We start from the raw sequence: 13,161 nt of genomic DNA on the forward strand, positions 1-13,161 counted from the left end.
TCACTTTTTAAAAGTTGCCCTGAAGTACACAGCAGATAAAACTGAAAATGATAAACAGGCAATCTTATCAAATATTATCAAATGTTTTTCATTCCTTGTTTTTTATTAAAGGCGGTTCATCAGCTAAACTAACAATTTAAACTAAGCACATACACTTGTAGGGAGAATAGCATCTGTAAAACTAACATGTTTAGTGATCTAATCGCTGTCTCTATTCTATCAGTGGCCAGTTCGTGCTTCGCGGTCTGCTCTCAGAACAAAAAACACAGATGTGTGCATCGGACCTAAATGTGCTATTCCTATAGGGGCTATGGCTCATGAATCTTCATTTGCATTTTGTTAAGTCACTTTTCTTTTTTCCGTCTTGAGGAATTCGCTGACGTCTGCTGCTCCAAATTCATCAAAATGGTGCACGCAGTTCACGAATGTGGTAAAAAGTAAAAAAAGGGTTTCCTTCTTCACATTAGCTATTTGAAGACTTCTTGAGTAAATAGTCACACCTTTTACAAAATATCAAAAAAGATGTGACTTTTCAGAAAAAAATGAATAAAATTACACAAGGGCTGGAGTAGAAGTGCACTAAAGTTTAGTGATTTTCTTTGAAAGTCGTAACTGGTGAATTACTCAAAAGTATCTGGAATCTCTAAACACAAAGGCAGAAAAACAAAAAAACTCAGGCGAGCACATATAAAATAGACTTTTAAGAAGGTTCAAATACAATAAGGAATTGGTTGCAAAGGAGCAAAACACAAAAAATAGACAAATAACATGCACAAAGGCAATGATGAATCAGGGCCTATATCCCTTTTAAGCTTAGTTTATTCTGTCAGCTTGGGCAGACGCACTCCCTTTAAATTCCATTGAATAGAATAAATGTCTTACATCTTTTCTTTACATTTTTCTTAATTACCGTATTACACTTACCAGAAATTATGAGCTGCATATGTATCAGAATACTGTACTAAATATGATCGGTTATCAGTACAGCAGTTTATTTACCGTATATACTCGAGCATAAGTCGAGAATTTCAGCTCATTATTTTAGGCTGAAATTGTCCCTTTCGGCTTATACTCGAGTCATTCCCAGGGGTCGGCAGGGGAGGGGGAGCGGCAGCTGTCTAATCATACTCACCTGCTCCTGGCGCGGTCCCTGCAGGTCCTTGGTTCTCCGGGAGCTAACAGCTTCTTCCTGTATTGAGCGGTCACATGGTACCGCACATTACAGTAATGAATATGGACCCGACTCCACTCCCATAGGGGTGGAGCCGCATATTCATTACTGTAATGAGCGATACCATGTGACCGCTCAATACAGGAAGAAGCTGTTAGCTCCCGGAGAACCAAGGACCTACAGGGACCGCGCCAGGAGCAGGTGAGTATAACAGGGCATATTCACCAGTCCCACGTTCCACAGTCGGTGCCGCTCCGTCTTCCGCGCCCTCTGCAGTGATGCTCAGGTCAGAGGGCACGATGATGCGATTAGTGTGCGCGCCGCCCTCTGCCTGAACAGTCAGTGCAGAGGATGCGGAAGACACAGCGGCGCCGATGGTGGAACGTGGGACAGGTGACTATAGCAAGTGCCGGGGAACTGAGCGACGAGAGGTGAGTATGTGATTTTTTTATCGCAGCAACAGCATATGGGTCAAATATCTCTATGGAGCATCTTATGGGGCCATGTGCAGCGCTATATGGGGGCAAATATCTCTATGGAGCATCTTCTGGGGCCATGTGCAGCATTATACGGGGCAAATGTGTCTATGGAGCATCTTATGAGGCCATAATCAGCATTTGTGCAGCATTATATGGGGCATATTTTAATATGGACCGTCTTATGGGGCCCATCATAAACTGTATGGAGCATTATATGGGGCATATTTTGTATGGAGCATTGTATGGGGCCCATCATGAACTTTATGGAGCATTATATGGTGCTCCTGATTCAATATGGATATTCAAAAACACTTAACATACTGATGTCTCAATTAATTTTACTTTTATTGGTACCTATTTTTATTTTTGACATTTACCGGTAGCTGCTGCATTTTCCACCCTAGGCTTATACTCGAGTCATTAAGTTTTCCCAGTTTTTTGTGGCAAAATTAGGGGGAGTCGGCTTATAATCGAGTATATACGGTAGTTAAATTCAATAGTATATAGAAAGGAAAATGTATAATTGTGAGATATTTCCTATACATTATTTCATCCTTTCCTTACTGTTGCTGTATTTTTAAAATAGAGTCATGTTAATCTCTAAGTTACCGTAACCAGCAAAAGAAACTTTCCAAAAGATCCTTAATATGATGTAATTAACCAGTATTAAACAATTATTACACATCTATTAAAATCGCTACCTAATCGACATATTATTGCTGAACTTTCTTTATAGGATTTCTAGTTGACATCTCCCCAGATCTGAATTGACTTTTTCTCGTCTCTACCTGCCTCAGAAAATCATGATCAATGTACTGAAACAATTTATAATTTTCCAGTCATTTGAGATCAGCTATAACGTCAACTCTTGAAATCAGAACATTTACGACAAGTAATAAATGCAGCTTTTCTCTGGAACAAGATAAACCTACATGTTTGACATCCATGAAGAGTTCTCTCCAGCGACCATTAAGTAGTAGGAGCTGCTGTTTGATGTCTTTAGATACTGTGTCATCACACGTCTCTATCAGGAAATTGCCGGAGTCGTTCATTGTCGTGTGCTGCTGGATCAAGTGAGGCAAGTGGCGAAAGAACTCCTAGGAAACAAGAATATAAGGAGCAAGCTCTACTAGGGAGATGGTTACATAGATCCTACATTCAATATTCATAAAATAGTCAAATAAATCAAGAACTCAATAAAGACCAGTAGTGACGAATGAAACTGGTAAATCTTGAATATACTGAAATTTCTTCTCTCTGGAAGCTAACAATCTTTAAACTGAATCCAGTAAAGTTGAATACAATTGGCAGATACAATTGGCAGATCTTGGTGAACCTCTTTTATTGCTGATTGAAAGTAAAAAGAAAATAGGCACTGAAGAAGAACAGAGACATGACCAGTCCTCCAGGGTGACTGTGGCACCGTTTTAATAGAGGGGGAGGCTTCAAGCTGGGTACGCTGCTCTACTGCATAAGTTCTAATAGAAAGTAGACATCACTTTCAGACACATTCATCTTCTACAAGTGTTATAACCACAATGGGGAACTAAGGCGTTAGAACGATGGAAAGCTAGGAAGGATAGCTAACACTAGAGAAGACAGAGAAAGGATTTAGAAGAATCTAGATAAGCTTGAACAATGGGCAGCGACTCATAGGATGATATTTAATAGCGAGAAATGCAAGATTCTACATCTGGGCAAGAAAAATTAAAATTACATCTACAGAATGGGAGGAATGGAACTAAGAAACAGCACGTGTGAAAAAGACTTGGGTATATTAATAGATCACAGACTGCACATGAGTCAACAGTGCGATTCAGCAGCAAAAAAGGCAAACACAGTTCTGGGATGTATTAAGAGAAGCATAGAGTCTGGATAACGTTAATAATTATCTCCCTTTACTTCTCCTTGGTGAGGCCTCATCTGGAATACTGTGTTCAGTTCTGGGCATCACATTTTAAAAAAGACAATGAAAAACTTGAGCAAGTTCAGAGAAGAGCTACCAGGATGGTGAGCGGACTGCAAAGTATGTCCTACGAGGAACTGATAAAAGATCTGGGAATGTTTAGCTTTCAAAAAAGAGGGCTAAGAGGAATTATCATAGAATTATCCACCGCACTCTCCAAGGATCAAGATGCAAATATTTTTTTCTGACTGAATACAAAGAAAGGAAGTACTGAGATATAGCAACATGGGTGACAGTAATCGACCCTTTCTGGGTCTTTATCACGTGTAGCGCTGTTGCGTTGGAGCGTGTCCTGTTTCATACCTATATCGTCACTTACAGATTCACTTACTGTCACCCTTGTTTTTATATCTCAATTCTGCCTACTTTGTATTCAGTCAAAAGCAATGATTTGCATCTTCAGCCTTGGAGAGTGCGGTGATTTATGAAGATAGTGGCAGGATCTATCTTTAACTGAACAATTTATACTACAAGGTTAACATGAAGACAAGGGAATGGAAACTATCATCAGAAAATGAACTATATTGTTTAAATCAGGTTTTTCTGTTATTTTTTTAAATTTTGGCACAATACAATTTATTTTATTTTGGCACAATATGTATGAGAAATTAAAAAAAAATAGAAATCTTGCAATTTTCACACTGGAAACAACACATGTACATTGCCACAATGGCCAGACCCATCACCCAATTATTTGTATTGAAATGTCATACTAGTGGATGCAAAGGTCACTGTGAAGGGAGGAGAGCAGGGTCAGCTGCTACATCACCTTTGTGATTGGTAGATCCTGTGTTATCAGCTGTGTATAGAGAGGTGTGAGCTGTCACTGTAATCCTGCCTCTGCTGCTAACCTGTTCAAAATTGCCGCATTTCTAATTTAGTTTTTTTAATAAAGATTTACATATGGAAAAAATACTGACTTTAAAAAATATATATAAGATAACACAATAACAAGCATGACTTAAAGAATAAGTCATTTCTTATGGCAGCTTTCCTTTAAATGAAGCCTGTTTTGTCAAGAGGAATTTGAAGCCAGTTTTACATTTTTCCCCGAACAGTCGCTGCAGGGAAGCTGTAGTATTACATGGCAACTATTCAAGCGATTGTCTATCCATGTAATATATAGAAGAGCTTAGCTCACAAGTGCAGAAGCCACTGATCCTGAGCAGAGCTAGCTCACGGAGAGGTGTCCACTACGTCCTATCTATGTGACGCACACAGTCCGGCCTCAGACAAATAAAAGATACTAAACGTTTGCTTCTACAAAAGACAGTGCTAAAAACAATGAAGTCATCTTCTGTATATCTTAGACCCACGAAATGGTGCACTGAACTATAATCTCACAGCGAAGAAAGTCTGACTAACAAAACAATTATATACATCGCTCTCTACAATAGGTGACAAGTCTGTTTCCATGACGACTAACTAATAATAATACACTGCGCTCTGACTAGCTGTATCGTTATATGCAACTAACAGGATCGCTGCAAAACTTCTCAGGCATACATGGAAATTGGTTTATTCCCATAATAAACCCAGAACAATCTGGGATGGATAGAAATACTACCACTGTCAGCCATATGGGGCTAGTTTGTCACTTGGCACCTCCCAATCACAGAATGAGACCCCCTTAACCTCCCATACTAAGATGACGTCTGGCCTATACAAGTATGGTACACAAGCGATAGTAAGCACGCCCGGCCTGCTCTAAATGCTCATTTACAACATCATTTAACAGCTGTAAGAAAACCTGATTGTATATATATATATATATATATATATATATATATATATATATATATATATATATATATATATATATATATATATATATATACACACACACACGAAGATAAATAAAACATAAAAAGGCCTGGAGAAAAATGTAGTGTGGCTCTAGCGGGAAGATCAAACAACAGACGCTTTACAAGCAGCAGGAGATACATAGCCAGACAGGGCTGTCCGGTAGCCAAAGGTAGCCAGATCGCGCCACATTATTAACACAAGTGAAGCATATGAAATCTTAGTAGCATCTATAAGGAAGATCTTGTGAGTTTTAATTATTAGAATTGATGTCTAACAAAAGATAAACTATGCTAGAGAACAATGTGCATGGCCGCTCTCCGTACCTTTTTGGCATGTTCTGGCTGATCCAGCATCTTTTCAGCATCTTCCAACCAGGCTTGTAAATTGGCTACTGTACTGCTGTACTTGTCCCAGTTGTTAATTACTTCCTCAAGCATGCTTCTGACGCTCCTCACTTCCACTGACAGGTTTCTCCACTGAATCGTAGTCTCGTTCAAAAATTTAGTCACAGTCTCAGTCTCTTCGGCTAATCAACAAGCATGAAAACAAATACAGCCAGTGTAATTATTAGTAAATTCAATCATTTGTATTCCCATTTCCACATGACAGATAAAAATGGAGACCTCAGCAAGTCTCGCTAGATTATCCGATAACACAGATATTAGTGGATACTAATAAATAAAACATTAAAGTTCATAAGGCTCTTACCTGATCCATCAGCTTTCACATACAACTCCGCAGCCTGCTTTAGTGACTGACTGGTAAATTCATATTGGTCAAAAAAGCGATTGCCATCAATAAAAGTCTGTAACACAAAAGATATGCAAATCAATAGGCAAACCAATGAAAATGTAATATATATATATATATATATATATATATATATATATATATATATATCTCTCTGGGAAAATGAAATAAATCAAATACTGGCTAAGATTCAGCTTTGCTCGATATAGATAAGTTGAAATGATCCACATAAACATTAGAGAAAGTTTGTCCACACCCTCCAACCATGTAATGTGTATAGCGCCTTACCCAATGTCCTCCAGCAAATTTTTTCAGGGAATATAAGGATCAGGGGGTTGGAATTCAATTGTCCGAACCCTTTTTATTTGGCAGGATGACAATCCCTGCCAGATGATTCTCATGAGGACATAAAAATGCTCGGTCTCTTATTCCCTTTGCTGTCCCTATAGCAGAGTACGTCAATATAGAGAAGGGCACATGACATGTCCCCCTCAAATTTCTTTATTTTATAACAAGTTACAAGACGTGAATAACCTCCTTCTAAAGCCTCCCCTATACACTAGACTAATGCCAAAAGAACCCGCTAATATTAATAGGTTCAGCTGACAACCCAATGTGTTTGGGGTCCCTGGACAAATGATTGTCGAGGGAGATAAGGACTTGGCATTTCTAATTTTGGACAGTTGATCCTTTTCTTCTCCGAGAGCACAAGAGTCTGGCAGTTGCTCTACTACAGACCACGGCAGTGCTATCCTAAGTGAGTGCCTCTGTATATTGGAGATTGGGCGAGATAGCTCCTGGCCAAAAATTCATCGGTCATCTAAAGTGTATGCAGGGCGTTAGGACTCCAGTCCCTGGAGGCTGATAACGGTGCACCATCTCTGTACCTGTTCTTGCATATTATCACAATCACCTGCTTAAAATTGGGAGCAATTCAGTTATCTGTTCCAATAAATCCAATTCCCCAATACATGCAGTGCACACTGATAATACGACCAACGTAACATCATTGTATCACTCTAATACATTAGTTTTGCAGATTTCTAGGATTACAAGACACATGGAGCTCCTGGCAGTTTCCATTTGATTTTTACTTTTTCTCTGGATTGTGTTTTAGTTTTAGCACTGTATTCACTATTGATATGGTTATATGAAATTTCCCCATTGGAGGACTAATAAACAAACACAAGGACAGGAGAACAAAAAAGGAAAAGAGTCCTCTAAAATACGGAGATGGGAGGTCACGGCTTCTGGAACAAATGTTGCCATGGCGATGTTTTATCCAGATTCAGATTTCTAGGGTCTGTATTCAATCACTGGCTCTTCACCTCAAACCATTTACATTGTTTAATTCACATCTAATATCCTTACACCTGATGACAATAGGTGAGAAGTCATACCAAGTAGGTCAGTGTTTTCAGGAAATATATATAATGGCCTTCTTACCATTGACACTGTGTAACAATGATGATGACAGGTGTGAGCACAATGCAAGTAGTCAGCAGAACATGCATACTGATGAGAATGTATCAAAGAACAGCCTTGGTCATGGAAAAAATTAGATACCAAAGTCCACTAATTAATTCTACTTACAAATACTTAAAGGGTTCGTCCAGGACTATTTTTTTTTTTTAGTATGAGCCAAATAGAGACAACTACCCGCCTGTTCTACCGAGCACCGGCTCAGAACCGTCACCGACCAATCGGCGATTCAACTGCTGGTGATTCAACTGCTCTATGTCAACACAGCAGCATTCTTCTTCTGGGCTGCTCTGTCGACCGGGCGTGACTGCTGATGTTATGCTGATTGAGGGCTCTGTGGAGTTAGGCAGCAGGGAGCTGGCTATAAATCAGCATGATGTCCGTAGTCATGCCCTGTCAGCAGAGCCAAGCAGAACCTATTTTGTTTTTCTAACTATGACCACCTTCCCACCCACCTGTCGAAATTGGCAAGAGAGGCACACAATCGTAAAATATCTCACATTTTTTGTACAACTGGTTGTGACAAAATTTGTGACTTTTTCATCCCAGAAAACTGAAGCAGAAGCTTTCATCTATTTCCCCTTCATGATTCATATTTCCTTTATACTTTCTATGTCTGTATAAGACAGACTAACATGTTTGCAACATATATGTTTTAGAGTATAGATGCTGAAGGTTATTCCTTTTATTAAGGTGAGAAACGTGGAATGGTTGGATCTCACCCACTGGAAAACTTCATTCTTACTAGATGAGGGTAAACATGAGATGTTCACAAGATAATCAGTCCTATTCATAAACTGCTTATAAATTTGCCATTATAGAATGAGAAGTTCTACATGGTCAAGTACTTGTAGCCATTACAGAAACTTCCCCCCAAACATAAACTATGTACCGTATATATGGCTTATTACATGAATATCACAAGTTATAAATTTACTTCAACTATAAGCCCCTAAACTTTTGCTTTAAGGAAGCCCTCTCACGAAGATTATTTTTTAAATAAATCTCTGTATATGTAGAGTAGTACGAGTATATTAATATATTCACCTACCGCCGACTTCTCTGGGATTCAGTGCCATTCTGATCCTCTTCTCAGTGATATCACCGCTCTTCAGACTCTCCGGGTGACCCTGCACTCTGAATGACCCGGAAGGGGCTTTTCTAATGTAAGACTATGAGGGATCAGACCTAGGCTCCATGGGCTTAAATTGTAAAAGCCACTTCCAGCACAAGCATAGAGCATAGTGTCCGAAGAGCACTGATGTTACTTAGAAGAGGAGCAGAATGACACTGGATTCCAGAGAAGGTGGAGGTAGGTGAGTATATTAATACACACACTCAATCCTACTTGCACACATACACAGATTTATTAAAAAAAATAATATTCATGGGGGACTTCTTTCAGTAGCACATTATGGCTGACAAAACACACAGATGATAATATGATATATTCTAACACATCATGTACAAGGCACAGTTATTGATAATTGACTTTACTTACAATATAGTTTTGTAACAGCAATTCCACAGATTCTCTTCTGCCGTATTTTATGATCCATGACTTGAGCTTTGATTCTGCTAGCACTAACAGTGCCAAAAGTCGATACTTTAATTCCATGAACTCTAACTTCATCATATGAAGCTGGGAGGACGAGGCCACGAAGCTGAATCTGCCGAAAACCAAGCATTTGTTTTACAGTGCACAACTGAAACTCACATTTCTACTTTTCATTTTTTCAAAACAGAATTTGGCAATGTAAAATCTAACAATGATAATATATATATATATATATATATATATATATATATATATATATATGTATATATATATATATATATATATATATATATATATATATATATATATATATATATATATATATATATATATGTATGTATATATATACAGTGCCTACAAGTAGTATTCAACCCCCTGCAGATTTAGCAGGTTTACACATTTGGAATTAACTTGGCATTGTGACATTTGGACTGTAGATCAGCCTGGAAGTGTGAAATGCACCGCAGCAAAAAAGAATGTTATTTCTTTGTTTATTTTTTTTTTTAAATTGTGAAAAGTATTTTCAGAGGGTCATTTATTATTCAACCCCTCAACCCACCAGAATTCTGTTTGGTTCCCCTAAAGTATTAAGAAGTAGTTCAGGCACAAAGAACAATGAGCTTCACATGTTTGGATTAATTATCTCTTTTTCCAGCCTTTTCTGACTATTTAAGACCCTCCCCAAACTTGTGAACAGCTCTCATACATGGTCAACATGGGAAAGACAAAGGAGCATTCCAAGGCCATCAGAGACAAGATTGTGGAGGGCCACAAGGCTGGCAAGGGGTACAAAACCCTTTCCAAGGAGTTGGGCCTACCTGTCTCCACTGTTGGGAGCATCATCCGGAAGTGGAAGGCTTATGGAACTACTGTTAGCCTTCCATGGCCTGGACAGCCTTTGAAAGTTTCCTCCCGTGCCGAGGCCAGGCTTGTCCGAAGAGTCAAGGCTAACCCAAGGACAACAAGGAAGGAGCTCCGGGAAGATCTCATGGCAGTGGGGACATTGGTTTCAGTCAATACCATAAGTAACGTACTCCACCGCAATGGTCTCCGTTCCAGACGAGCCCGTAAGGTACCTTTACTTTCAAAGCGTCATGTCAAGGCTCGTCTACAGTTTGCTCATGATCACTTGGAGGACTCTGAGACTGACTGGTTTAAGGTTCTCTGGTCTGATGAGACCAAGATCGAGATCTTTGGTGCCAACCACACACGTGACGTTTGGAGACTGGATGGCACTGCTTACGACCCCAAGAATACCATCCCTACAGTCAAGCATGGTGGTGGCAGCATCATGCTGTGGGGCTGTTTCTCATCCAAGGGGCCTGGCCATCTGGTCCGCATCCATAGGAAGATGGATAGCACGGTCTACCTGGAGATTTTGGCCAAGAACCTCCGCTCCTCCATCAAGGATCTTAAGATGGGTCGTCATTTCATCTTCCAACAAGACAACGACCCAAAGCACACAGCCAAGAAAACCAAGGCCTGGTTCAAGAGGCAAAAAATCAAGGTGTTGCAGTGGCGTGTGCCGGCCTGATCAGGTCTTATAAAAGACGATTATTAGCTGTAATTGCAAACAAAGGTTATTCCACAAAATATTAAACCTAGGGGTTGAAGAATAATTGACCCACACTTTTATGTTTAAAATTTATAAAAATTTAACTGAGCAACAAAACTTTTTGGTTTGTAAGATTTATGCATCTGTTAATAAATCCTGCTCTTGTTTGAAGTTTGAAGGCTCTAACTTATTTGCATCTTATTAAACCTGCTAAATCTGCAGGGGGTTGAATACTACTTGTAGGCACTGTATATATATATATATATATATATATATATATATATATATATATATATATATACACACACATTATGTATATATTTCTGAGCAGTGTACATATATATATATATATATATATATATATATACGGTATATATATATATATATATATATATATATATAGACTGCTCAAAAAAAATAGAGGGTACACTTAAACAACAGAATATAACTCCAAGTAAATCAAACTTCTGTGAGGTCAAGCTGTCCACTTAGGAAGCAACACTGTTTGACAATCAATTTCACATGCTGTTGTGCAAATGGAATAGACAACAGATGGAAATTACTGGCAATTATCAAGACACACTCAATAAAGGAGTGGTTCTGCAAGTGGGGACCACAGACCACATCTCAGTACCATCAGCTTTCTGGCTGATGTTTTGGTCATTTTTGAATGTTGGTTGAGCTTTCACACTCGTGGTAGCATGAAACGGACTCTACAACCCACACAAGTGGCTCAGGTAGTGCAGCTCATCCAGGATGGCACATCAATGCGAGCTGTGGCAAGAAGGTTTGCTGCGTCTGTCAGCGTAGTGTCCAGAGGCTGGAGGCGCTACCCGGAGACAGGCCAGTACACCAGGAGACGTGGAGGGGGCCGTAGGAGGGCAACAACCCAGCAGCAGGACTGCTACCCCAAGCTTTGTGCAAGGAGGAACAGGAGGAGCACTGCTAGAGCCCTGCAAAATGACCTCCAGCAGGCCACAAATGTGCATGTGTCTGCACAAACGTTTAGAAACCAACTCCATGAGGATGGTCTGAGTGCCCGACGTCCACAGATGGGGTTTTCCTCACAGCCCAACACTGTGCAGGACGCTTGGCATTTGCCACAGAACACCAGGATTGGCAAATTCGCCACTGGTGTCCTGTGCTCATCACAGATAAAAGCAGGTTCACACTGAGCACATGTGACAGACGTGACAGAGTCTGGAGATGCCATGGAGAGAAATCTGCTGACTGCAACATCCTTCAGCATGACCGGTTTGGCAGTAGGTCAGTAATGGTGTGGGGTGGCATTTCTTTGGAGGGCCACACAGCCCTCCATGTGCTCGCCAGAGCTGGCCTGACTGCCATTAGGTACCGAGATGAGATCCTCAGACCCCTTGTGATACCATATGTTGGTGCGATTGGCCCTTGGTTCCTTCTAATGCAGGACAATGCCACTCCTCATGTGGCTGGAGCGTGTCAGCAGTTCCTGAAAGATGAAGGCATTGAAGCTGACTGACTTGCCCGTTCCCCAGACCTGAATCCGATTGAACACTTCTGGGACATCATGTCTCGCACCATCCACCAACGTCACGTTGCACCACAGACTGCCCAGGAGTTGGTGGATGCTTTAGTCCAGGTCTGGGAGGAGATCCTTCAGGAGACCATCTGCTGCCTCATCAGGAGCATGCCCAGGCCACACACAATACTGAGCATCATTTCTTTGTCTTGAGGCATTTCCACTGAAGTTGGATCAGCCTGTAACTTCATTTTCCACTTTGATTTTGAGCATCATTTCAACTCCAGACCTCCGTGGGATATTAGTTGTGATTTACATTGATAATTTTTAGGTTTTATTGTTCTCAACACATTCCACTTTGTAATGAACAAAGATATACAACTGGAATATTTCAATCAGTGATATCTAGGATGTGGGATTTCAGTGTTCCCTTTATTTTTTTGAGCAGTGTGTACATATATATATATATATATATATATATATATATATATATATATATATATATATATATATATATACACGCACACACGTACATATATCTACATATGTAAGGCTTCTGGGTATAATTAGTCATAAAATGACAACTCAGAGCAATTTTAAATAATCAATCCCGCTAAACCATCTTGATTTATGTGATCTGATATTTTATTCCAAAGAAATCCACATTTTTCTTAATATGAAAATGAGCTGTTAAGATACATGGGCAAGATATAGATCTCCCGAAGAATCTGCCTACAAAGCTTATTTTAAATGAAAGAAGTGTTAGCAGCGTGAGACATGTGGATCAGGAATGGAGACTGTCAGTCATTACATTTCTCACACTGGTAATGCCCCATTAATTTAAAATAAGTTATTTGGACTTGATTTTCATAGAGATCTGTACCTCTGAAATAAAA

General features: G+C 39.6%; 1 protein-coding gene across 5 annotated transcripts in view; it reads right to left on the reverse strand.

Annotated features, from left to right (window-relative positions):
* SYNE1 (spectrin repeat containing nuclear envelope protein 1) overlaps positions 1-13,161 on the reverse strand; it is a 667,130-nt gene that overhangs the window by 386,488 nt on the left and 267,481 nt on the right. For all 5 annotated transcript variants that reach the window (XM_077283091.1, XM_077283090.1, XM_077283089.1 and 2 more), the window contains 4 exons: positions 9,156-9,324; positions 6,131-6,227; positions 5,746-5,948; positions 2,583-2,747 (listed from right to left, as the gene is read on the reverse strand). In XM_077283091.1, coding sequence (XP_077139206.1) covers positions 2,583-2,747; positions 5,746-5,948; positions 6,131-6,227; positions 9,156-9,324 — 634 coding nt within the window. The remainder of the gene's footprint in view (positions 1-2,582; positions 2,748-5,745; positions 5,949-6,130; positions 6,228-9,155; positions 9,325-13,161) is intronic.

Source organism: Ranitomeya variabilis, chromosome 2 (genome assembly GCF_051348905.1).
Source record: "Ranitomeya variabilis isolate aRanVar5 chromosome 2, aRanVar5.hap1, whole genome shotgun sequence".
In the NCBI taxonomy this organism is placed as follows: domain Eukaryota; kingdom Metazoa; phylum Chordata; class Amphibia; order Anura; family Dendrobatidae; genus Ranitomeya; species Ranitomeya variabilis.